The 27500-nt window shown below is 37.4% G+C and overlaps 2 protein-coding genes across 3 annotated transcripts in view; both read left to right on the top strand.

The window, feature by feature from the left end:
- Window positions 1-25679, top strand: part of LOC146457874 (hemicentin-1-like) — a 289647-nt gene extending 263968 nt beyond the window's left edge. Inside the window, exons 9-23 of one of the 2 annotated variants that reach the window (XM_085091411.1) lie at window positions 11203-11463; window positions 11622-11888; window positions 13523-13780; window positions 13937-14203; window positions 15489-15746; window positions 15905-16171; window positions 17460-17717; window positions 17874-18140; window positions 19652-19909; window positions 20069-20335; window positions 21403-21660; window positions 21815-22081; window positions 23366-23623; window positions 23780-24046; window positions 25337-25672. In XM_085091411.1, coding sequence (XP_084947537.1) covers window positions 11203-11463; window positions 11622-11888; window positions 13523-13780; window positions 13937-14203; window positions 15489-15746; window positions 15905-16171; window positions 17460-17717; window positions 17874-18140; window positions 19652-19909; window positions 20069-20335; window positions 21403-21660; window positions 21815-22081; window positions 23366-23623; window positions 23780-24046; window positions 25337-25629 — 3971 coding nt within the window. In that variant the 3' untranslated portion in view covers window positions 25630-25672. Of the gene's footprint in view, window positions 1-11202; window positions 11464-11621; window positions 11889-13522; window positions 13781-13936; window positions 14204-15488; window positions 15747-15904; window positions 16172-17459; window positions 17718-17873; window positions 18141-19651; window positions 19910-20068; window positions 20336-21402; window positions 21661-21814; window positions 22082-23365; window positions 23624-23779; window positions 24047-25336 lie in introns of both variants that reach the window. The other variant, XM_085091412.1, reaches the window with a different exon arrangement.
- On the top strand, window positions 1235-4731 carry LOC146457875 (uncharacterized). The gene is made up of 2 exons (XM_085091454.1): window positions 1235-1369; window positions 3947-4731. Exons 1-2 carry the CDS (start codon window positions 1303-1305, stop codon window positions 4357-4359), a joined length of 480 nt encoding a protein of 159 aa, XP_084947580.1. The 5' UTR covers window positions 1235-1302; the 3' UTR covers window positions 4360-4731.
- Window positions 25680-27500: the final 1821 nt, after the last annotated feature.

Genomic DNA, 27500 nt, shown 5'->3' with positions numbered 1-27500 from the left:
AAGTTGCCTCAACATCCGGTCGTTTTAACTTGAAAGAAATTTTTACTTAAAATAAAATTCAGTAAACTTCAACAGCAATACCCAACCGCGGAGAATTTAATAAGACAATTATTCCATTCGCGCTTGTTGGATATGAGATTGGTTATAACCAACTCGGCGCTTCGCGCCTCGTTGGCTATTTACCATCTCCGTATCCAACGCGCGCTCATGTATTCAGCTGTACTTTAAACTTTCAACAACTTGGGTAATATAAGAAATATTGAAGGACTGGAAAATACTTGCTGTGGTTCAAATTCTAAAAATTTGACTTTTCAATAGCCATATACTTTGTTCAGATTTTGCTGTGTTTTATAAAACTCTTTCTTTAATGGCACAATGTATCCCTTAAAAATGTGCTGGAACAGACGACCAAATCATTAATAACAGCCAAATCCAAGGCTACATACCAGGAAAGGAAAAAAAGCCTGTTTAATCTGAGAACCTGTCCCACTGTGTATGCTTTGCTGTTTGATGTGGCCTTGCAAGGTGGGATTTATAGTTAATGTTGCTTTGTCTATGTCATTACAAGTACCAGTTGACAACGGCTCTTTCAAGAGCCCCCACCCTGCATTGCACACAGCAGGGAAAAATCCTGTTGGTCAAGCGTTCAACAGGTAAAACATCAAACGGTTCTTGTAGGGCCCCTACGCTGCATTCCAAGACAAACACAACCTGTGCTTTTTGGAAGTGAATCTGGCAGTGGACTCTTTAAAGCACGATCCATTTGTCGATTGGACAGGACGTTTTTATCTTCGACCGAGAAAACATCACCGAATATACGTACTATATTGCCTTCGAACTTCCCACGCTTTTCGCCTTGCGTTCAACTGTAAAGAAACGTATCGACCAACACGACGAAGCCAAGTTTCCTTGACAAGTGAAAAAACGTCCCTTGAGGCATGAGGTGCGATACCTTTTATAGTAGCTTATTTCTTTCCTCGATAATCGCTATACTCGAATTTCGCGAAAATCAAGACTCCAAAGAGACTGACACCTTGAGCGGTACTGTACTTAAACTGTGCGCGCGAAGCTTTATATGCCTTTAATATTAAAAGAAGTTCTGTCGAAAAAAGATCGTGCAGAGCTTTCGCGTCATTCACTGAAAAATTTTGACCCCCCTCCCGTGATTTCTATTGTTCCGCCCCTAAGGTCATCCATGCGTCACATAAGTCATGCATGCATAGATATGATGCATATGTGCATAATGAGGCATATAAAATTTAGTTTTGCCGTATATTGCGGGTGAAAAGGAACGATATCACCATGAATCGCGCCTTAACAATGGTTGGCGTTCTATTTGCGTTCTCCATTTTCTTACCAGCACTCTCAGGTAGGTTAGGCAGCGCTAAAGCAAGCATGTTAATTCCATTATTCAAAGTGACAGCTTCAAACTCTTTCTCGAGATTTCAAAGCGGCCAATTCAACATCTCTTTTTAGGCCAAGTTTAATGACGTTGTGAGCTACTTACGCCTCCAACCACTGATGTCAAAACCAAGCCCTTTTATGCACAACATCAGTGGGAATGTTTCATCTGCGCGGCATAAATTTCAGACTGAGTATGTTCATATAATTTTATCGGAAGCCCGGATCCGAACCACAGAAATCTATGATCTATAGGTATTTTTTATCATTGAACTCCTCAAATTTCAGTTGTTTTAACAGTAGGGTCGTCAGAGATGAATACGGAGCAGCAGTACAAACTCATCCCTTTTGCGCCTCCGATTATCTTCAGATTTTGTGTAAGTTTAACAATGTTTCATTATCTTCAAAGTGACTTTCACTTTTGAGCATGATTACGTTACTTTCGTTTCCGCTTTAATTATAAGCTGTTTATTAATTAACCATCAGTCGATACGTCGGCCGTGTCATATCATATCACATCATATCCTTTATTTAAACACAATTGCCGGTTTTCATTGTCACGCCAGTTGCCGTGTGCGTGAAAAAAAAAATTGAAATCATTCCATGAATGAAGTCAAGAAATTGACATGTTATAGGTGATAAGTAAATAAGAAACCTGTCCAAGTGTCAGGTCTGTGCGGTATTCCGTACTCGAGTTATTTGACAAAATGTTTTCACACAAATTTACAGCATGTTAGGGACACAAACATGGCGGCCGGAAATAGGAAAAAAACATCTGGAGTTCACTTTTGCCAGAAAAGAGGGTTTTTTTTCCTTGTGAATTTTCGAATGTTAAGATAAATATTTCTCCTCAAACTTAAATTGTTTAGAATGCTGAAAATCACCCGAAGAGGCATTTTTAAGACACGGAACAGCTCTGTCACGGCCGTCCTCTTGATGTCACGCACGATTAAAACTCGGAAATTGAAACTGTTCTATTTTCAAAAGGAAGAACGACATCGAGCTAAAAAGATGTGGAAAGACTTATTTTTAGGTAATCTTTCCTTCAATGAAGGTAAAAATTTTGCAGGCCTCCCGGTTTTGAATTCTAGAATTTGGCGACGTCACGTGAAAACCAAGAATAGGGTTTAAAGCTCAGAACTTGTGGGGTCGTGTAAAAATATTTACAGTATGAAACTATTTAAAGGTCGATACTCGACGGATACTCGACCGCTACCTTTTTGATATATTGACCGATGTATCGATCGACCGACAGTCGACCGAGGTGTCCACCGCTACATCGTTGGACACCCCCTATAACGTCCCTATAAGACACAGGATCCGGTTAGCTGCCGCAAAAGCAGACATACTACATTCCATTATTCAAAGTGGCAGCTTTTGACTTCATTCAAACTCTTTCTCGGACTTTCGAATACCAAATACAGCATCTCTCTTTGAGGAAGCCAAGTGACGTCATTAGACTTAGTCGTTTGCAGCCAGTGTTGTCGAAATCAAGCCTTTTTATAGAGTGAGATACACAACATCAATGGGAATCTTTTATCTGTGTGGCATAAATTTCAGGCTGAGTACACTTTTATAAGAACCTTTTTTTTATAAGAACGTTGAGGCTGAGATTAACTTAAATTTAAGAAAATACTTAGAACATTACCCAGGCTGAGATTCCGTTATGAACATTAAAACTTTGCTGCACTCACTACACATGATCGTTTTCTGCATTTTTGCCGCAAAATCTGGTAACTTAATGCCACGTTACGAACCTCTGTGGTCGATACTTTCCGTAAAGCCCAATTTACCGAGAGTTGGCTACCGCGACATTTTGTGTCTAGCACTAGAGTACATGTAAGCCGCCCAACAGAGCATGTCACAGGCAACTTGACACCACATTACAGACAAATTGCTCGTCCGCATATAACCTGCGAACAAGCTTTCTTTCATAGGTCAGCCGCGATAGGATTGGGGCATGCTATATCCTCTCGCGGCTGACCTAAGAGAGAGCTTGTCCGCATAAATTTATTGAAATACTAAGAACATCCTATGATTAAATAAGAAAGTTTTTAGGCTAAAATTGTCAAAATAAAATTAAAACGTTCAGCCTCATGATCAGCCCCCAAATTAGACGTTCTTACACGGTATAAAAGAAATAGTGTATGTTAATATAATTTCGTTAGAACCGCAGAAGTTGATAGGTATTTTGTTTAATTGAACTACTCAAATTTCAGTAATAGGATCGTTAGAGATGAATTCAGCAGTACTAACTCATTCCATTTGTGTGTTTCCGATTACACTCTGATTTTCTGTTAGCCGTTTAAACAGTTTCATAAAAAAAGATGACTTTCACTTCAGGGCGTTATATGATTGCGTTACTTTCGTTTTCGCATGAATTATGTCAAATATGTCAACTATGTCGACATCAATTATGTAGACATTGCAAAACATCACCCTTGTGTGGAACTATACTCTGGGTGGTGCTCTTTTTTCTTGTAATATTAAATAATGGATGTGATATAATAACATGTTAATATGGCGTTTTTCTGTCCACATGTAGAAGCTGCAATCATTGTTACATTAAAGCCTGAAGATCCGTCAGTTGTGCAGGAATTCCAAAACATCTCCCTTGTGTGGAACTATACTCTGGGTGCTGCTTTTGACAATGCCAAATTCTTGGTTGTTGGTGAAGGTGGGGGTTCATCGATTATAGCACGAAGGAGCGGAGTACAAGGGAGTACAAATGTAGCACCCAGTTTTCAAGATCGATTCAGAGCAGACATATCAGACACCAAGGCATGGTTGACAATCCTCACAGTGCAAAGAGCAGACAAAGGAATTTATCGATTTGAAATAAGTGACGCAAATTTTGCTAACTTTATAGAAGATGTGAATGTGGATGTACACTGTAAGTTGTCGACCAGCCTTAATTCCTTAATTCCTTCGTCATTAAACACATTTGCATCATGTTAAGGAGTTCAAATAGATGTTAACGATTCCTAAAATATCTAAAAGTGGAACTGAGTAGTGAGCACCGCCGAATAAAAATCTGAGAAATCACGAGTAACGGAGTCAAAAGGTTGTTAAGTTCAAGCTCTGTTCTGTTCAGAAACCTTCCACACTTTTTTTTCGTCGCTGCTGATTCACTGAGCATCAATCCCATCTCTGGGAGCCGGTAGGTGAATCAAACTGACGTTCCACCACGGCCCAAATATTTCTAGTGATCCCAAAAAATCAGTGGTTGTAAACATATATCATAAAAGTCACAAGCAGCTGACTTCAATTTTAATTTTTTTGTTTTAGACATTTTACAATCTGTAAACTAATTTCCTCTTTCGCGATGGAATTCGTGTTTTTTTTTTCTACTATAGTTCCACCAGAGAATATTCACACCCATGGTAACCAGACAGTGAATCAACATGACTCAATAAAACTGAATTGTACAGCTGATGGCAATCCAGTACCAAACATCACCTGGACAAGACTTTCTGATAGCAGTTTTGTCGCTATTCCATTGAGAGTCACTGCTAAACAGGATGAAGGAGTCTACCGATGCACTGCTGACAATGGTGTTGGAAACGCAGCCACTAGTGAAGTCTTCATAACTGTTCAGAGTAAGTGCATCCGTATTGGAGATAAATACCGTTTAGAAACAATTCCCACTTGCTGAAGTTTCTTATGTCTATATTATTAGTAAGAACTTTTGTCATAACCGAATTTACAGAGGAACTTGTCTTCTGCATTTGTTTTGTACTTGTGGCAAGAATGAGGTGGCGGTCACTGTAATTTTAGGCTCCCAGGCAATTGCAGATAGTATGTGATCTACATTTCGTTTTAATGAAAGATGAAAGAGTTATTGTTACGTAATTATAAACTACATTTCATCGTCTTAACTTAAATTTCGGCAAAAAAAAAAAAAAAATACCGCTTCAGAACAACTGATATACTGAATCCTCGCTATACAGGTAGCAATAATAGAAAAACCCGTCCCATTATACAAAAATGAAAACACAGCTACTTCTTATTTTACGCTTGTAATATGGCGAATAATGACTCACAAAAATTCAAAACGGAGCAACATACGTTCAGTAAATCAGACTGCAGCCTCTCATCGTATCCAGGTTTGAGAGTTCTTCTTTCATCAGTAATTAAAACCAGAAGTTTTGGTTCTGGGTTTTTGGCTTTTACGGCTTTACAAACTAATCAACCTTGATCTTGAAATTAATTAAGGTATGAAATAGTAGGCGGATCTTCTTTCACAGTAAAATGTCATTCGTTCTACTGAATTCATAATGGTTTTACGTCCTCTTGTAAAATCAAAGGGAGCTACTGTAACCTATACTCAAGTGATATACTCACATGTACGATACACTGACACCGTTATCACTTTTGTGAGTCCGTCACCATAATCATTAAAAGGAATGCAGCTGAAGTTCACCTGCTTTACTCTCTCAGTTACTGAAATTGTATGTGCAAAGGAACTACCACCAGTTGATGTGACGTGCAACAACTCCTGGTTTTTGTACAATCTATACTTTGCAGTTGGGTTGGCCTGTGCACTGCAGGTCAGGATGAAGCTTGTATTCACAACAACAATATTGTTACTCAGACTCGAAGTCAGGTCAGAGTTTATTGGACTTTATTTTTCAGTTGGCTCGGTTTCTTTTGTTCTTTTCGGTTGAATATATTCAATAGCCCCTGTCAGTAGACCATATTCGTATTCTCGGTATTGAACTGGATCGAGCTTGCAATGGAGGCTCTTGCGGGGGAATATATTAGAAACTATTTGCATGTGAAAAGATTTCCCCTCATAAGCCTCGTGTGCAAACTAGTTCCAGTTCAATACCGAGAAAACGAATACGGTCTAGTACTAACTGTCTGAAAAGCTGGGTGCGGCTTTGGTTCTAAAAGGGGAGGCCGGGGCTGAAAACAATAGCTGATAACAACGGACGAGGAGATTATAACGAGGGGGGAGGGGATATATATTCCCTCCCCCCTCCTCGCCATATACCGCTGGACTTATTACCCTTATTTAGTAATCTCAAACATTTCAACGAGTTTTTAATAGTTTATTATTAAAGAAAAAATGAACAACATAACTTTTACTCCTACTACTACTACTACTACTACTACTACTACTACTACTACTACTACTACTACTACTACTACTACTACTACTACTACTACTACTACTACTACTACTACTACTACTACTACTACTAGTAATTCAATAACAGGCGCAACAACAAACTCAAACTCATATTCTTGTCGACTACTAGTTGGAAGGGAGGTTCTTTCATCGGCGACCACTCATTCCATACTCGTGCTGTCCCACTGGTAGCTTTCTTTACATTTGCAGGAATACGACCACTAATCCGTTCAGCAAAGACAGTGTAAGAAGTTTTCGGTTAAAAAGACTTCATCTTAAAGGGGAAGTATCATGGGTTTTTTGATATCTTTTGTTAAAAATGATGAAATAAGACCTTCAATCACCTGCCAAATAATTCCAGAATGACGAGAAGAACGAAATCAACTCAATTCTTGAAAGAAACAACTCGTGATCTGTTCTAGCGCATTTTGGAAACTAAAATGCGAGAACTTGAAAAACATTAGCCTGATATTTTTCAAGTTTCAATCCAAACCGGCCTGCTCTGTCTCTGGCCAGAGGCACAAATCGACAGTGTTAATGCACTGGGGTGATAATTTTTTACAAACTTGACAATTATTTCGTTGTTTCTGCTGACAGTCAAACATTTTTGGGTTTTGAAGTGACAGCAAATTTTCGTGATACTCCCCCTTTAACAATCGCTCATCGTTGTTTCCACACGGAACGATAGCCGACTGCACACTATTTATAAAATTTAACAGCAGCCGCTCAACCACGTGTAGTGTACTGAATGCAGTGATTATGTAAGGGTTATTGGCCTGGAACGAGGGGATATGTGATATATTCCCCTCGTGGCGTGCCCTCGGGCGGGAATATATCCGTCACATATCCCCTCGTTCCAGGCTAATAACCCTTACATAGTCTGCAACGAAAAGAAAAGTTATTTAAGTTTTCTCGATTTTGTACAAAGACAATTTGTAAACAGTGTAACTTGAAAACATTCCCATAAGTTTTCTACCTATTACCATAATCAAAATAATGGAATAGGTATTGAAGAAACTCATCTATCCAAGAGACAAATTTATCCGACTTGTCAAACATTCCTCGATCCACTGCACAACCAGGCTTAATGACTCAACCTTTCCGCCAAACGTCTCAGCTCTGAACACTTGATGTGTTCAATAACTTAATTAGAATGAAGAGTGCATTCTTGCGCTCGTGATCTTATATGTATAAGTAGGACGGTCCAAAGATGGAATTCCCGCGTTCGAGATAGCATGCAACTTGTACGAGAAAGATCATGAGCGCAAGATAGCAAACGCTCCTCGACCCCTTGGCTGTGGAAACGTTATGTCGATGGCAACTACACAGTACTGAAATACTATATGTGGTTTTTATATCAAACAGTGGGGTTACACTGAAGCAATAAGGAAACCCGCAAAAATTCAACTTTCATGTCGGCACTTTTGCATCGAAGTTCATGGTGTTTATTCAATTAATTTATTCTTACTTTTGACATGTTTTTAACTAACTGCTCAATATCTTAACATCGGTATTACAGTAGTAATACAGTGATGACGTCATGCATTTCATATAAAAGCATTTTTCACGACATATGCCACAAATACGATCTCATTCCAGTGGTGAGCCAAATGCACTTTTGTAAGGGTGTAAAGTATAATCAAAGTCTAAAGAAGCGTTTTCAAGAAACTGGGAGTGGGCGACGTATTTTGTCCAATAAGTTGAGATTCTTGTTTATTTATTTATTTGTTTTTTGAAAAGGTTGTTATACTTAACATGCACACATGACCTTATATAGTAAAATAACGTAGTAGTGGAATAAAAAATAAGCGTTAGCGCGACAGCTTTACGAGTTACGAGTTAAATACAGCTGTTTCGACAAAGGTTGTCCAAAAAGGCGTAAAAGCGTACGCGACAATGCCGAAAGGTAGTCTAGGAAATACGTAATAAATGTCAATAAAAGCTCAGAATCCATAATGCCCTGACCGCACAGCGAAGACTTGAGGGCGGGCAATATGGATTCTGAGCTTTTATTGACATTTATTGGGTATTTGCCAGACTACCTTTGGCATCGGTCGCGTACGCTTTTACGCTTTTTTTGGACAACCTTTGTCGAAACAGCTGTATGAGTTATAAAGTATCTATACCTGCGTATACAGCTAGATCATTCGTGCCAACCTTGCGAGGCTCGAAGAATCAAAGGGAACTCAGATAATATCGGTCTTTATTAAGTTTTCTTATTAGTTGGCTTTATTTGTTACGTTTCCTTATCAGTTTTCATTTCATGTCCCGTCATGAAATGGTTGGTGGGTTGGCACTCTTCTTGCGTTCTCCATTTTCTTGTCAGCACTCTCAGGTACCTTAGCTTACGCTAAAGTAGGCGTACTTCAAAATGGCGGCTTCCGGCTCCATTCATTCTTTCCAGGGCTTTCCAGAATGAAATCGTTGTGAATTAGCTTTCGCCTCAGATGTACGTCTGTCTTGCTTTCATGTCACACACTGAAGAATCGCAACTTGTAACTTTTTCCCCGCTTGCGGTAAAACTCATGCTACCTCACAACATTTGCTTGAGGTATGTGAAAGTTCTCAACAGAAATACATTCACCAGCTAAGTGCTAAAATGTCTGGCTGACACCAGGCTGCCCTATGCCCAGTTAAAGGATATCAACAACGTGTTATGTAACGCAACTAGTTACATAAGTAACAACAACAACAAAAACAACAACTTTTATTTAAAACACGGTGGGTTTTAAAGTTAATACAGCTTATGGGGCCGTGTAACGCGAACAAAACACGAAGTCAACAGTCATGGCGGTTTGCAGCTTGCTGAACGCAGTCTATTTATTTTCCGTAATAAATCCGCGGGTATAAGGAGTGAAAAGGTGAAAAGAGCCTTCATAGCCAAGTTGTATCCAACTACATAAGTTACAGGGGCTCGCAGTTCGCCTCACGCGGTCTCTCTACGTCTCCAAAATGTTTCGTTTTACGTTCGCTTACCTATACCTTTAGGTCCATGTAAACCCAAGACTTTTTCAAGCAGAAATCTCCTTTGTTGATATTATTAACTGCTGCCATTTATGACAACTTACGGCCGATTTTAGTTTGAGAAAAAGGAGAAAAAACACCAAAGACAGTTTTTTGGAGTTCTGTTTATTATTATTTTTTGGGCTCTTTGCCAAGATTGCCCTCCGATTTAGTTTACCAGTCCAGTCTAAGAAAAAAAGTACTGTTTGATGGCAAAATCCTGAAAATCAAGTTTGATAGATTGATGTGAGACCTTTTGCAGGCCTGATAAACTCGATCTAGATAAACTTGATTAATATTTCGTATAAATGCAGGAGTGAGAAAAGCAAAAAAAGTAGAGATCCAGTCAAGTGTCGATCACACAACTCAGTAAAAGAAAAAAGACACAAAAACCTTGAGTTACGATGCAGCGTTTCTTTGCAAAGTTGAATGACTGCCTGAATACTCGTATACTCGTTGTAACTTCTCCGGAGCCAAGAAGGAACACAACTTATCTGATCTATCGAGTTTGGAATATAAAAATTTTTTTGCTTTAAATGTATTGTTGTAACGTTTTCTAAATCTGATTGAAGCTAGACAGCGGTGGAGCCCGTAAGATTTGATATATGCAACTTTCTAGATCACACCGAGGACTGGTTTACAAGTGAGTTCTGAGCATCGAACTGAAGGCAGAATTTATTAGGCTTACGCTGAGCTAGAACAGATTTCACTTGAAGGGAGAAAGAGATAAGAAAGAGAAAGTGAGAGAGAAAGCGGAAGAGAGCGATAACCAGCTTTGCCATATGGATTAGTAACCAGCTTAAAATGCGTGGCACAAAAACTTGTTCAGCGGCCGGAATAATGGCGGAAACAACGCTCGGGAAGAGCGATTCTTCTTGTTTTTTTTTGCCACCTTATTAGTGTTTGTGAGCTTTAGAGTCTGGAGCTGGTGTAATTAAAAAAAAAAACGATACTAATAAAATAACTTTTTCAACGTTAATCACTGCTAAAAGGTGCGAATTTTGTGACTCAAACCTGGCCCTGTCATAACGTGGACAAGAGTTGGAGGTTCTGAGGTCCTCTTCAACACATCAGTACTCAAAGTTGAAAGTTCTTGCACACCGGGAAACCCTAATATTTTGATCCAGTATTGGTGTACAGCAAGTACTGGAGCGCAGAATCTTGTAGTACTGTTGGAAAGGTTACAGTTTACTGATAGTCTGTGATATTTGTAAAAGAGATTTAATTTAATTCATACCTGTCGCAAGTGCTACAGTTAATTTTGAGTCTTTGTTTTTATAAGAAGAGGAAATGTTTCATATAACTACATGTACTTGTTTTTGTTAAATGTTTCGTTGATTTTTCCTTTAACCTTTCCGCACACTAGCCGCTTTTTTGCTGTAGATGTCCAAATGAATTGTCCGTGACATTAAGGTAGTAATATTTTAGATTTTAAATCATTCTTTTCATTGTATTCCTTTTTCACAATGGATCTACCATTCGTCACAAGCTACTAATACTAATACTACAGTACTGCGTGGCTCCAATGCGTCTATTGAATGCAGATTTGAGTTTGCTCCTCTTTCCAGGATCAAGAACTACATTCTAATTCTTTTACATTGTAAGGATCTGGTATTTTGAGAGTGTAATTCAGATCATTCATTGTATGCATTTTATAGTTATAGATGGACCATTCAATACAACGCTCTCTACCACTCCAAGTAACACTACAGTGCTACGTGGCTCTACCGTTTCTCTTAACTGCAGTGCACATACCAATCCAGATGCCCCCCTCTTGTATCAGTTCTACTTTAACAATGACTATATTGGTAACAGCAGCTCAGGTGTGTTTAATGTCACTGTTGACAAAGATGGAGTTTACACCTGTGTTCCTATCAACGAAGTCGGCACTGGACACAATGCTACTGTTAGCATGACTGTTGTTGGTGAGTCACGAAATAAAAACATTTTATTTTATTAAAGTAATTCTTTCACGCAGAGCTTTTTATGCCTGAAGGCCATTTCATATCATTATTGTTTGATTTCTGATGAATTGGTTGTCATTACCTAGGTAACCAAATGCTTGAATTGCCTTAATTTTTAGTTGCCCCATCAGTAGAAATAAATGCAACAACAGCCATTGTAGTGGAAGGAAACAACATAGCATTGTTTTGTAATGCATCTGGCAAACCCGACCCTGTCATAACATGGACAAGACTTGGGAGCTCTGAGGTCCTGTCCAACACCTCATTACTGACAGTTGCAAATGTGCGGAGACCTGGGAACCCTGATAACTTGATCCAGTATCATTGCACAGCAAGTAATAGAGTGGAGAATCCTGCGATAGCTGTTGCAAATGTCACAGTTTACTGTAAGTCTTTAATGTGGGAAAAAATAACCAGATTTAATTTTGCTTTTGATGCTCTGCACTGTGATGCGATGAAAACAATTTACCTTCCAGGATATGGTCCATAAAAGTGCAAACGTTTCATCTGTACCTCAGTACTTTCGCAATTCAAGGGGTTTTTTTTATTTGGGCGTTTCTAATCCCTATGTGCAAACACTTAGAAAGTGTGTCAACTTTTAAAATTAAGCCTCTCCAACGCCTCGTTACTAGCAGTTTCAAATGTTGGCAGAAATGGGAACCCTGATATCTTGATCCAATATCAGTGTACAGCAAGTAATAAAGTGGAGAATCCTGTAATAGCTGTTGCAAATGTCACAGTTTACTGTAACGTGGAAGATAATCAGATTTTTTAATTTTGCTTTTAATGTTTTCTGGGATGTTTAAAAGCATCATACCTATTGAGGACATAGTCAATGAAAATTCAAACGTTTTATTGCGCATGGAGACAGACTGGTGGGAGATAACCAGTTGTGCCCAGAACATATCATAAGACCCTTGTTTTCGGATCGCGCCTTTACCTGCTGTTGGCCATTTCTGTGGAACAAACTTCCTTTGGCCATGTGGGATAATCCAAATGTCAATATCTTTAAATCTATATTAAAGACATACCTTTTTAAACAAGCGTTCAATTTGTCTTGACATTTGGGATTTTTTTTATATTTTAACTTTTTTACATTTTATTGAAGTTATTTCTACTTTTGAAATAAGCCGTGTGTAGAGGGCTTTGGAATATTTTTGAAAATCTTAGCTTTATAGAAATCTAATTTATTGTCGTTATAATATTATCTTTTTAAAACATCGGCGTTACCATAGTAATACAGTGATAACGTCATGCATTTTATGTAGCAGCAACTTTCTCGACATATATGCCCAAACTACGATTTTATGCTAGTGGTAGCCGAATGCACGTTTGTAATGGTGCAGAGTGAAAGGAAATTTTAAAAAAGCGTTTTTTTTACTAAACTGGGACGACATATTTTGTCCAATAAAGTTGAGATTCTTTTTTATTAAATTAAATGAAACGGTGTCGAATTTAGCTTGCTCACCTGACCTTATATTTAAAAATAACGTAGTCGCAGGATAAAGAAATAAACAAAAGCACAAGAAATTTATGAGTAAGGCCATAAGCTACCTAGACTTTTTGATGTAGCTAAACAAACCTTTTTGTGACCTTAGAAAGCTTGGATATAAGTAGCCTATCAAAAGTAACAGAATGGGTCTTTTGAGTTTGTCAGACGTCATGTGCCTATTGTAACACTGTATGTTTGATTAAAGTGAATATATAAAAGTTCATTCTAAATTCAGTAAACATCGTTTCTTAACGAGACTCCTCCCCCTTTTCCTAGTTGGTCCACTTGTAAGTTTGAGCTTGCTTGGTATACTTAATTCATACTGTTTGCGGGGTTCAAAATGGAAACCACATTTCTATAATAAGGTACTTGTATTTTTGATTTCTATTCGTTTGTTTCATAGTATCCCTTTTAAATAACAGATCTATGATCCAGTCCAAAATCACAACTATTACTATCGATACCACAGTGCTTGGTGGCTCTGCAGTTTCTCTTGAGCGTCTTTACTCTGTTTCTGTTACATTGTAGATCCAGCAACTAATACATCCATCACAACTACTCCGAGTAACACTACAGTGCTACGTGGCTCTACTGTGTCTCTTAACTGCAGTACAGACGCCAATCCAGATACCCACGTGTATCAGTTCTACTTTAACAACGACTATATTGGTAACAGCAGCTCAGGTGTGTTTAATGTCACTGTTGACAAAGATGGAGTTTACACCTGTGTCCCTATCAACGAAGTCGGCTTGGGACACAATGCTACTGTCAGCGTGACTACTGTTGGTGAGTCACGAAATAAAACCATTTTAGTTAATTAAAGTAATTCTTTTATGCAGAGCATTTTAGGACTAAAGCACATTTCATATATATTTTATTATTTCTCATCAATTAATTGTCATTAGCTAGGTAAGCTAATGCTTAAATTGCTTTAATTTGCAGTTGCTCTATCAGTAGAAATAAATACAACAACAGCCATTGTAGTGGAGGGAAACAACATAGCATTGTTTTGTAATAAATCTGGCAAACCCGAACCAGTCATAACGTGGACAAGACTTGGTAGTTCTGAGGTCCTGTCCAACACGTCATTACTTACAGTTGCAAATGTCCGCAGACCTGGGAACCCTGATAACTTAATCCAGTATCAGTGCACAGCACGCAATGGAGTGGAGAATCCTGCAATAGCTGTTGCAAATGTCACAGTTTACTGTAAGTCTGTAGTGTTTCGAAAAATAATCTGATTTAATTTGGTTTTAAATGTTTTTTCTGATGTGGTAAAAGCAGCTTACCTATTCAGGTTATAGTCCATGATAAATTGAAACGTTTTATTGTGCATGGAGATAGACTGGTGGGAGATAAGCAGTTGTGCCTAGAACATATCATAAGACCTTTGTTGTCGTATCGCGCTTTACCTGAACTTGGCCTTTATTCTGGAACAACCTTCCTTTCCACGGTCAAATGGGACACTCTGAATGTCAATGTCTTTTAATCTAAGTTAAAGATATACCTTTCTTAACAAGTGTTCAGTTTGTCTTGACATTTGAGATTTTTTTTTTATTTTGACTTTTTTACATTTTATTGAAGGTATTTCTACTATTGAAATAAGCCGTGTGTGAAGCGCTTTGGAATATTTTTTTAAAATCTTAGCTTTATATAAATCTAATTAATTGTTGTTATATTATTATCTTTTTTAAGATGGGTGTTACGATAGTAATACAGTGATAGCGTCATGCATTTTTTGTAGCACCAACTTTCTCGACAACTATACCCAAACTACGATTTTATGCCAGTGGTGAGCCGAATGCACGTTCATAATGGTGCAGAGTGTAAGCAAATTCTAAGAAAACGCTTTTTTTTTACTAAACAAGGTGGACACATTTTTTCAGATAAAGTTTATTCTTTGTTATTAAATTAAATGAAACGTAAACAAATGTAACTTCCTCAGGTAACTTTACATTTAAAAAAAGTGGTAGCGTGATAACAAATAAGTAAATGCTCGAGAGCTTTGTGGGTAAGGCCATGAAGTATGTAGAGTTTTCGTTACAGCCAAACCAACCTTTCAACCTTAGGGGACTCGGCTATAAGTAATCTGTCAAAAGTTAAAGAATGGGTCTTTTGATTTGGTCGGACGTCATCTGCCTATTCTAACACTGTATGTCTGATGAAAGTGAATATATGAAAATTAACTCTATGTCCGGTAAACATCGTCTATTAACAAGACACCTCCCCCTTTTCCTAGTTGGTCCACTTGTAAGTTTGAGCTTGCTTGTTATACTTAATTCATACTGCCTGCGGGGTTGAAAATTAAAACCACCTATTTATCATAAGGTACTTGTATTTTCGATTTTTTTTCGTTTGTTTCGTATTATCCCTTTTAAATAACAGATCTATCATCCAGCACAAGCATCACAACTATTGCTATCAATACGCCAGTGCTTGGTGGCTTTGAAGTTTCTCATGAGCGTGTTTACTCTGTTTCTGTTACATTGTATAGATCCGGCAACTAATACATCCATCACAACTACTCCGAGTAACACTACAGTGCTACGTGGCTCTACTGTGTCTCTGAACTGCAGTACAGACGCCAATCCAGATACCCACGTCTATCAGTTCTACTTTAACAAAGACTCTATTGGTAACAGCAGCTCAGGTGTGTTTAATGTCACTGTTGACAAAGATGGAGTTTACACCTGTGTCTTTATCAACGAAGTTGGCTCGGGACACAATGCTACTGTCAACGTGACTACTGTTGGTGAGTCACGAAATAAAACTAAATTACCTAATTAAAGCAATTCTTTTATGCAGAGCGTTTTATGACTAAAGCACATTTCATATATATATATTTTTATTTCTGATCAATTAATTTTGATTACCTAGGTAAGCTAATGCTTAAATTGCTTTAATTTGCAGTTGCCCCATCAGTAGAAATAAATACAACAACCAGCATTGTAGTGGAAGGAAACAACATAGCATTGTTTTGTAATAAATCTGGCAAACCCGACCCTGTCATAACATGGACAAGAGTTAGGAGTTTTGAGGTCCTGTCCAACACATCATTGCTCACAGTTGAAAATGTGCGCAGACCTGGGAACCCTGATGACTTGATCCAGTATCAGTGCACAGCAAGTAATAGAGTGGAGAATCCTGCGATAGCTGTTGCAAATGTCACAGTATACTGTAAGTCTGTAGTGTTTCGAAAAATAATCTGATTTAATTTGGTTTTGAATGTTGTTTGGGATGTGGTAAAAACAATTTATCTATTCAGGATATAGTCCATGAAAACCGAAACGTTTTATTGTACATGGAGCTAGACTGGTGGGGGATAAGCAGTTGTGCCTTAAACATATCATAAGACCTTTGTTGTCGTATCGCGCCTTTACCTGAACTTGGCCTTTTTTCTGGAAGAGCCTTCCTCTAGTCATATGGGAGAGTCTGAATGTCAATGTCTTTTAATCTAAGTTAAAAATATACCTTTGTTAACAAGTGTTGAGTTTGTCTTGACATTTGAGATTTTTTTTTATTTTGACTTTTTTACATTTTATTGAAGATATTTCTACTTTTGAAATAAGCGGTGTGTGAGGCGCTTTGGAATATCTTTTTTTAAATGTTAACTTAATATAAATCTAATTTATTGTTGTTATATTATCTTTTTTAAGATCTGTGTTGCGATAGTATTACAGTGATAACGTCATGCATTTTATGTAGCACCAACTTTTTCGACAGCTATACTCAAACTACGATTTTATGCCAGTGGTGAGCCGAATGCACGTTCATAATGGTGCGAAGTGTAAGCAAATTCTAAGAAAACGCTTCTTTTAAACTAAGCAAGGTGGACACATTTTTTCAGATAAAGTTTATTCTTTGTTATTAAATTAAATGAAACGTAAACAAATGTAACTTCCTCAGGTAACTTTACATTTAAAAATAACGTGGTAGCGTGATAACAAATAAGTAAAAGCTTGAGAGCTTTATGAGTAAGGCCGTAAAGTATCTAGAGTTTTCGTTACAGGTAAACCAACCTTTTCACCCTTAGGAGACTCGGCTGTAAGTAATCTGTCAAAAGTTAAAGAATGGGACTTTTGATTTGGTCAGACGTCATCTGTCTATTGTAACAATGTATGTTTGATGAAAGTGATTATACGAAAATTCACTCTATGTCCGGTAAACATCGTCTATTAAAAAGACACCTCCCCCTTTTCTTAGTTGGCCCACTTGAAAGTTTGAGCTTGCTTGTTATACTTAATTCATACTGCCGGCGGGGTTGAAAATTGAAACCACGTATTTATCATAAGGCACTTGTATTTTCGATTTTTATTCGTTGGTTGCATATTATCCTTTTAAGACCTTTTAAATAACAGATCTATCATCCAGCACGAGCATCACAACTATTGCTATCAAGACCACAGTGCTTGGTGCCTCTACAGTTTCTCATGAGCTTGTTTACTCTGTTTCTTTTACATTGTAGATCCAGCAACTAATACATCCATCATAACTATTCCAAGTAACACTACAGTGCTACGTGGCTCTACTGTGTCTATTAACTGCAGTACAGACGCCAATCCAGATATCCACGTGTATGAGTTCTACTTTAACAACGACTCTATTGGTAACAGCAGCTCAGGTGTGTTTAATGTCACTGTTGACAAAGATGGAGTTTACACCTGTGTCCCTGTCAACGAAGTCGGCTTGGGACACAATGCTACTGTCAGCGTGACTACTGTTGGTGAGTCACGAAATAAAACCATTTTAGTTAATTAAAGTAATTCTTGTATGCAGAGCTTTTTATGACTAAAGCACATTTCATATATATTTTTTTAGTTTTCGTCAATTAATTTTGATTACCTAGGTAAGCTAATGCTTAAATTGCTTTCATTTGCAGTTGCCCTATCAGTAGAAATAAATACAACAACAGCCATTGTAGTGGAGGGAAACAACATAGCTTTATTTTGTAATAAATCTGGCAAACCTGATCCTGTTGTAACATGGACAAGACTTGGTAGTTCTGAGGTCCTGTCCAACATGTCATTACTTACAGTTGCAAATGTTCGCAGACCTGGGAACCCTGATAACTTGATCCAGTATCAGTGCACAGCAAGTAATAGAGTGGAGAATCCTGCGATAGCTGTTGTAAATGTCACAGTCTACTGTAAGTCTGTAGTATTGCGAAAAATAATCTGATTTAATTTTGCTTTTAATGTCTTCTGTGACGTGGTAAAAACATTTTAGCTATTGAGAACATAGTCCATGGAAATTTAAACGTTTTATTACGCATGGAGATATACTGGTGAGGGAAAACCAGTTGTGCCTAGAACATATCATGAGAGCTTTGATTTCGGATCGCACCTTTACCTGCACTTTGCCATTTCTCTGGAACAACCTTCCTTTGGTCATGTGGGACAGTCCGAATGTCATTGTGTTTCAATCTAAGTTAAAAACATATTTTTCTTAACAAGCGTTCAGTTTGTCTGGACATTTGAGCTTTTTTTTGTATTTGGAATTTTTTTACATTTTATTGAAAGTATTTCTACTTTAGAAGTAAGCCGTGTGTGAAGGGCTTTGGAATATTTTTAAAATCTTAGCTTTATATAAATCTATATTATTGTTTTTATATTATTATCATTTTAGCATCGGTGTTACCATAGTGATACAGTGATAACGTCATGCATTTTATGTAGCAGCAGCTTTCTCGACAACTATACCAAAACTGCGATTTTATGCCAGTAGCGAGCCGAATGCACGTTTATAATGGTCCAATAAAGTTGAGATTCTTTTTTTACTAAATGAAATGAAACGTTGTCGAATTTAGCGTGCTTACCTGACCTTATATTTAAAAATAACGTAGTGGTGGGATAAGAAATAAGCAAAAGCTCGAGAGCTTTATGAGTAAGGGCATAAACTATCTAGACTTTTTGATAAAGCTAAACCAACCTTTTTTTGACCTTAGAAGGCTCGGAGATAAGTTATCTGTCAAAAGTAACAGGATGGGTCTTTTGAGTTCTTCAGACGACGTGTGCCTATAATAAAAATTAATATTAATTTATTCACTTAATATAGACTGCGAGCAGTCCTCTTTTTTCCCTCAGAACACGCGAGCAAAAGTGCCGGCAAAATGATGCAAATTAGACTAGCGAACGAGGAGGGCGCCTTCCTCGTTTCCTCGATCAATTGCGCGCGACGCTCGATCTATCGCTCGCTACAGAAGTCAGGAAAAGAAAGAGACTGCTCGCATTCTGCACTTAATGCACCGCATTTTAACATTAAAATGATCAAAAGATCAGATGCCAATCCAGATACCCACTATTGTAACACTGCATGTTTGATGAAAGTGAATTTATGAAAATTCATTCTATGTTCGGTAAACATCGTTTATTAACGAAAGACCTCTCTCTTTTCCTATTTGTTCCACCTGTAAGTTTTGAACTTGCTTGTTAAACGTTTTTATACTGCTTGCGGGTTTAAATTTTAAACCACCTTTCCATCATAAGGTACTTCTATTTTGGATTTTAATTCGTTCGTTAAAAAGTATCCCTTTTAAATAATAGATCTATAGATGCGGCACAGGCCTCACAACTATTGCTATCAATATCACAGTGCTGAGTGGCTCTGAAGTATCTCTTGAGCGTCTTTACTCTTTACTCTGTTTCTGTTACATTTTAGATCCAGCAACTAATACAACTATAACAACTACTCCAAGTAACACTACAGTGCTACGTGGCTCTACTGTGTATCTGAACTGCAGTACAGACGCCAATCCAGATACCCACGTGTATCAGTTCTACTTTAACAACGACTCTATTGGTAACAGCAGCTCAGGTGTGTTTAATGTCACTGTTGACAAAGATGGAGTTTACACCTGTGTCCCTATCAACGAAGTCGGCTTGGGACACAATGCTACAGTCAGCGTGACTACTGTTGGTGAGTCAAGAAATAAAACCATGTTACTTCATTATAGTAATTCTTGTATGCAGAGCTTTTAATTACTAAAGCACATTTGATATATATATTTTTTAGATGTCTGATCAATTAATTGTTATTGCCTAGGTAAGCTAATGCTTAAATTGCTTTAATTTGCAGTTGCCCCATCAGTAGAAACAAATACAACAACAGCCATTGTAGTGGAGGGATACAATATAGCATTGTTTTGTAATAAATCTGGCAAACCTGATCCTGTCATAACATGGACAAGACTTGGGAGTTCTGAGGTCCTGTCTAACACCTCATTACTTACAGTTGCAAATGTGCGCAGACCTGGGAACCCTGATAACTTGATCCAGTATCAGTGCACAGCAAGTAATAGAGTGGAGAATCCTGCGATAGCTGTTGCAAATGTCACAGTTTACTGTAAGTCTATAGTATTGCGAAAAATAATCTGATTTAATTTTTCTTTTAATGTTTTCTGGAATGTGGTAAAAACATCTTACCTATTTGAGATATAGTCCATGATAAATTGAAACGTTTTATTTCGCAGGAGATATACTGGTGGAGATAACCAGTTGTGCCTAGAACATAACATAAGACCTTTGTTGTCGGATCGCGCCTTTACCTGCTGTTGGCCATTTCTCTGGAACAACCTTCCTTTGGTCATATGGAAGAGTCTGAATGTCGCTGTTTTTCAATCTAAGATAAAGACATACGTTACTTAAGAGGCTTTCAGTTTGTCTTGACATTTGAAATATTTTTATATCTTGACTTTTTTACATTTTATTGAAGGTATTTCTACTTTTGAAATAAGCCGTGTGTGAAGCGCTTTAGAGCATTTTTGAAAATCTTAGCTTTTTATAAATCTAATTTATTCTTGTTATATTGCTATCTTTTTTTAAGATCGGCGTTACCATAGTAATACAATGATAACGTCATGCATTTTATGTAGCAGCAACTTTCTCGACAACTATACCCAAACAACCATTTTATGTCAGTGGTGAGCCGAATGCGCGTCTATAATGGTTGAGAGTGTAAGCAAATTCTAAAAAAGCGGATTTTTTTTTACAAACGACACATTTTGTATAATAAAGTTGATTGTTTTTTATTAAATTAAATGAAACGTTGTCGAATTTAGCTTCCTCAGGTGACTTTACGATTACAAATAACGTGGTAGCGGAATAAGAAAGAAGCAAAGGATCGAGAGCTTTTGAGTAAGACCATAAATTAAACTATCTAGTTTGAGTTTGTAAGTTTGAGCTTGCTTGGTATACTTAATTCATACTGCCTGCGGGGTTGAAAATTGAAACCACCTTTCTATCATAAGGTACTTGTATTTTCGATTTTATCCGTTCGTTTCATAGTATCCCTTTTAAATAATAGATCTATCATTCGGCACTAGCATCACAACTATTGCTATCAATACCACAGTGCTTGGTGGCTCTGAAGTTTCTCTTGAGCGTGTTTACTCTGTTTCTGTCACATTGTAGATCCAGCAACTAATACATCCATCACAACTACTCCAAGTAACACTACAGTGCTACGTGGCTCTACTGTGTCTCTTAACTGCAGTACAGACGCCAATCCAGATACCCACGTGTATCAGTTCTACTTTAACAACGACTCTATTGGTAACAGCAGCTCAGGTGTGTTTAATGTCACTGTTGACAAAGATGGAGTTTACACCTGTGTCCCTATCAACGAAGTCGGCTCGGGACACAATGCTACTGTCAGCGTGACTACTGTTGGTGAGTCACGAAATAAAACATTTTAGTTAATTAGAGTAATTTTTGTATGGAGAGTTTTAATGACTAAAGCACATTTCATATATATTTTATTGGGTCTCATCAATCAATTGACATTACCTAGGTAAGCTAATGCTTAAATTGCTTTAATTTGCAGTTGCGCCATCAGTAGAAATAAATACAACAACCAGCATTGTAGTGGAGGGAAACAACATAGCATTGTTTTGTAATAAATCTGGCAAACCCGACCCTGTCATAACATGGACAAGACTTGGGAGTTCTGAGGTCCTGTCTAACACCTCATTACTTACAGTTGCAAATGTGCGGAGACCTGGGACCACTGATAACTTGATCCAGTATCAGTGCACAGCAAGTAATAGAGTGGAGAATCCTGCGATAGCTGTTGCAAATGTCACAGTTTACTGTAAGTCTGTAGTGTTGCGAGAAATTATAAGATTTAATTTTGCTTTTAATGTTTTCTTGGATGTGGTAAAAACATCTTACCTATTGAGGACATAGTCCATGAAAATTCAAACGTTTTATTGCGAATGGATATAGACTGGTGGGAGATAACCAGTTGTGCCTAGAACATACCATAAGACTTTTGTTTTCGGATCGCGCCTTTACATACACTTGGCCTTTTCTCTGGAACAACCTTCCTTTGGTCATATGGGAGAGTCCGAATGTCATTTTCTTTCAATCTAAGTTAAAGACATACCTTTCTTAACAAGCGTTCAGTTTGTCTTGACTTTTGATTTATTTTTTGTATTTGGACTTTTTTACATTTTATTGAAGATATTTCTACTTTAGAAGTAAGCCGTGTGTGATGCGCTATGGAATATTTTTAAAATCTTAGTTTTATATAAATCTAATTTATTGTTTTTCTATTATTATCTTTTTAGCATCGGTGTTATCATAGTAACACAGTGATAACGTCATGCATTTTATGTAGCAGCAACTTTCTTGACAACTATAGCCAAACTACTATTTTATGCCAGTATTGAGCCAAATGCACGTTTGAAATGGTGCAGAGTGTAAGCAAATTATAAAAAAGCGCAATTTTTTTAAACTAAACTGGGCCGACATATTTTGTCAATAAAGTTAAGATTCTTTTTTATTAAATTAAATGAAACGGTGTCGAATTTAGCTTGCTCACCTGACCTTATATTTAAAAATAACGTAGTCGCGGGAGATGAAATAAGCAAAAGCTCGAGAGCTTTATGAGTAAGGCCATAAGCTATCTAGACTTTTTGAAACAGCTAAACAAACATTTTTTTGACCTTAGGAGGCTTGGATATAAGTAACCTGTCAAAATTAACAGAATGGGTCTTTTGAGTTTGTCAGACGTCACGTGCCTATTGTAACACTGTATGTTTGATTAAAGTGAATATATGAAAGTTCACTCTAAATTCAGTAAACATCGTTTCTTAACGAGACACCTCCCCCTTTTCCTAGTTGGTCCACTTGTAAGTTTGAACTTGCTTGTTATACTTAATTCATACTGCCTGTGGCATTGAAAATTGAAACCACTCATTTATCATAAGGTACTTGTATTTTCGATTTCTATTCGTTTGTTTCATAGTATCCCTTTTAAATAACAGATCTACCATCCAGTACAAGTATCACAACTATTGCTATCAATACCATAGTGCTTGGTGGCTCTGAAGTTTCTCTTGAGCGTGTTTACTCTGTTTCTGTTACATTGTAGATCTAGCAACTAATACATCCATCACAACTACTCCAAGTAACACTACAGTGCTACGTGGCTCTACTGTGTCTCTCAACTGCAGTACAGACGCCAATCCAGATACCCACGTGTATCAGTTCTACTTTAACAATGACGTTATTGGTAACAGCAGCTCTGGTGTGTTTAATGTCACTGTTGACAAAGATGGAGTTTACACCTGTGTCCCTATCAACGAAGTCGGCTTGGGACACAATGCTACTGTCAGCATGACTACTGTTGGTGAGTCACGAAATAAAACCATTTTAGTCAATTAAAGTAATTCTTGTATGCAGAAATTTTTAGGACTAAAGCACATTTCATATATATTTTATTATTTCTCGTCAATTAATTGTCATTACCTAGGTAAGCTAATGCTTAAATTGCTTTCATTTGCAGTTGCCCTATCGGTAGAAATAAATACAACAACAGCGGTTGTAGTAGAGGGAAACAACATAGCATTGTTTTGTAATAAATCTGGCAAACCCGACCCTGTCATAACATGGACAAGACTTGGGAGTTCTGAGGTCCTGTCTAACACCTCATTACTGACAGTTGCAAATGTGCGGAGACCTGGGACCACTGATAACTTGATTCAGTATCAGTGCACAGCAAGTAATAGAGTGGAGAATCCTGCGATAGCTGTTGCAAATATCACAGTTTACTGTAAGTCTGTAGTATTGCAAAAAAATAATCTGATTTACTTTTTCTGTAAATGTTTTCTGGGATGTCAGGTAAAAACATCTTACCCATTCGGGATATAGTCCATGAAAATTGAAACGTTTTATTGCATGGGCAGGAGATATACTGGTGAAGATAATCAGTTGTGCCTGGAACATATCATAAGACCTTTGTTGTCGGATCGCGCCTTTACCTGCACTTTGCCTTTTCTCAGGAACAACCCTCCTTTGGTCATATGGGAAGGTCCGAATGTAGCTGTCTTCCAATATAAGTTAAAGAGTTATCTTTCTAAACAAGTGTTCAGGTTGTCTTGAATTGGGAGATTTTTGTTATATTTTGACCTTTTTACATTTTATTGAAGGTATTTCTACTTTTGAAACTAACCGTGTGTGAAGCGCTTTGGAATATATTTTTTTGAAATCTTAGCTTTATATAAATTTAATTTATTGTTGTAATATTATTATTTTTTTAACATCGGCGTTTTCATAGTAATACAGTGATAACGTCACGCATTTTATGTAGCAGAAACATTCTCGACAACTATACGAAAACTTCCATTTGATGCCAGTGGTGAGCCGAATGCACCTTTTTAATGGTGCAGAGTGTAAGGAAATTCTAAGAAAGCGGGTTTTTTTTACTAAACTGGGCGGACACATTTTGTCCAATAAAGTTTATTCTTTTTTATTAAATTAAATGAAACGTTGTCGAATTTAGCTTCCTCAGGTTACTTTATATTTAAAAAATAACGTGGTAGCGGGATAAAATAAAAGTAAAAGCTCGAGAGCTTTATGAGTAAGGCCATAAAGTATCTAGAGTTTTCGTTACAGCTAAACCAACCTTTTCACCCTTAGGAGACTCGGCTATAAGTAATCTGTCAAAAGTTAAAGAATGGGTCTTTTGACTTTGTCAGACGTCATCTGTCTATTGTAACACTGCATGTTTGATGAAATTGAATATATGAAAATTCACCCTAACGTCCGGTAAACATCGTCTATTAACAAGACACCTCCCCCTTTTCCTAGTTGGTCCACTTGTAAGTCTGAGCTCTCTTGTTATACTTAATTCATACTGCCTGCGGCGTTCAAAATTGAAACCACCTTTTTATCATAAGGTACTTGTATTTTCGATTATTATTCCTTGGTTGCATATCATCCTTTTTGAATAACAGATCTATCATTCGGCACTAGCATCACAAATATTGCTATCAACACCACAGTGCTTGGTGGCTCTGAAGTTTCTCTTGAGCGTGTTTACTCTGTTTCTGTTACATTGTAGATCCAGCTACTAATACATCCATCACAACTACTCCAAGTAACACTACAGTGCTACGTGGCTCTACTGTGTCTCTTAACTGCAGTACAGACGCCAATCCAGATATCCACGTGTATGAGTTCTACTTTAACAACGACTCTATTGGTAACAGCAGCTCAGGTGTGTTTAATGTCACTGTTGACAAAGATGGAGTTTACACCTGTGTCCCTATCAACGAAGTTGGCTCGGGACACAATGCTACTGTCAACGTGACTATTGTTGGTGAGTCACGAAATAAAACTATTTTACCTAATTAAAGTAATTCTTGTATGCAGAGCTTTTTATGACTAAAGCACATTTCATATATATATATATATATATATAGGCAGAATATGAAGGTTTACGCAAACAATGTACTCCCAGCAGAAGGATCCGAAGGATGCAGTACCACCACGTAAATTTAAAGACGAATACTAAGCAAAACAGTGGGGTAAACTTCTTACCGGTCCGACTTGGTTTAATAACGTTTCGGCTTTCAGCCTTCTTCAGATAATGTTAAAAACTAAAAACTAAAAACTATTTACAATGACTGCGCATATCAGAGGTACAGGCTTATATAACCAACTTAATTAGCACTACAAAAAGGTTTGAATCACAAACAAATTAACCATAGAATAAAAACGAGTGACAAAAGTTACATAATAAGCCAAACGTAACACATTCCCCGCAAGGGGCCTCTGAATAAACATAATTAAGGCTATAACATGATCCCAAAGCAGGGGCCCTTAAACAATACTGTAATAAATTCCTCGCTGAGGGACCATGAACAACCCAGCAAAAATGAAAATAATAGAATCCTCTAGCGGGGCCCATGAACGCAAAAGGCGAGTCACATAACATTTGAAACTATTTACAAAGGACTAATGAATAAATAAAAAAAATTTTTTAGGAGCTGGACAAGTGTCAATTCATTTTCAATGCAAGAACATGTGAAAGGATCTAATTAGTTGCTATAGTTAATACGATTTTTGGAGCGAAATTCCCGCCTTTTGTTAAGGCCATGTGGATTAAGTGTGAATAATTGCGTCATCCAATATGCTTCTCTGGTAAGCAGTAACTGGTCTAAATGTAGTGGATTTTTGAAGGATAGAATTTGCTCAATGATGATAAACCTTATTTGAGAAATGTCATGTTGGGAACTATTAAAATGTACCGCCAATTCACATGTTCTTCTATTGTTGAGCATATTCGATTTATGGTTGCGGAATCTAATTTTGAACTCAGTTGATGTAGAACCCACATATTGTAAATTACACTTACAGCATGTTGCGAGATAAATTACATTTTTGGATGACCAGGACAATTTCTGTCGGATAGCGTAATGCCTACCCGTGGCCGAGCTTTGAAATTTAGAAGCTTGAAGTAGAAAATTTTTACATAAGTCACATCTATTTTTTTCACATTTAAAACAGCCGCCCTCGTTGACCGTCTGATTATTAGCAGAGCTTGTTTGGAATTTAGAAGGTGCTAGAATTTCTTTGAGATTTTTGGTTCGGCGGTAAGCAGGGAAAACAGATTTTGCTGCGTCACATTGCAAAAGGGCTATTCCTTATGGGGTAGCCTTGAGAATTAAGCGCAATTGTTCGACTGATGATTTTTTGCAAATTAGATGTAAGGAATACAAAGGGTACCTTAAGTCACAGAATTACCCGGCCTATTTAGTTGACAAACAATTTGATAAGGCTCTTGAAATTCCAAGATCGGAACTTTTAAGCAAAAAAGGTGAAAGCTAACAAAAAAGTTTTTCCATTGGTACTCAATTATAATCCAATTTTGCCGGACATTCAAAGCATCATTAGAAAGCACGCTCATTTATTAAGATCTTCACCTCTAATCGCAGAAATTTTTCCAGCAAAATCTGTTTTCCCTGCTTACCGCCGAACCAAAAATCTCAAAGAAATTCTAGCACCTTCTAAATTCCAAACAAGCTCTGCTAATAATCAGACGGTCAACGAGGGCGGCTGTTTTAAATGTGAAAAAAATAGATGTGACTTATGTAAAAATTTTCTACTTCAAGCTTCTAAATTTCAAAGCTCGGCCACGGGTAGGCATTACGCTATCCGACAGAAATTGTCTGTTCATCCAAAAATGTAATTTATCTCGCAACATGCTGTAAGTGTAATTTACA

Source organism: Pavona decussata, unplaced genomic scaffold (assembly GCF_977016875.1).
Source record: "Pavona decussata unplaced genomic scaffold, jaPavDecu1.1 SCAFFOLD_236, whole genome shotgun sequence".
NCBI lineage: Eukaryota > Metazoa > Cnidaria > Anthozoa > Scleractinia > Agariciidae > Pavona > Pavona decussata.
The sequence above is the reverse complement of the archived record's forward strand: the minus strand, read 5'-3'. Positions and strand labels throughout refer to the sequence as shown.

Bases quoted from the DNA above. Each gene is read 5' to 3' on its own strand.
- LOC146457875 (XM_085091454.1), top strand. From the start codon at position 1,303: ATGAATCGCGCCTTAACAATGGTTGGCGTTCTATTTGCGTTCTCCATT. The intron at 1,370-3,946 runs GTAGGTTAGGCA...GTCCACATGTAG, and splicing joins TTTCTTACCAGCACTCTCAG to AAGCTGCAATCATTGTTACA.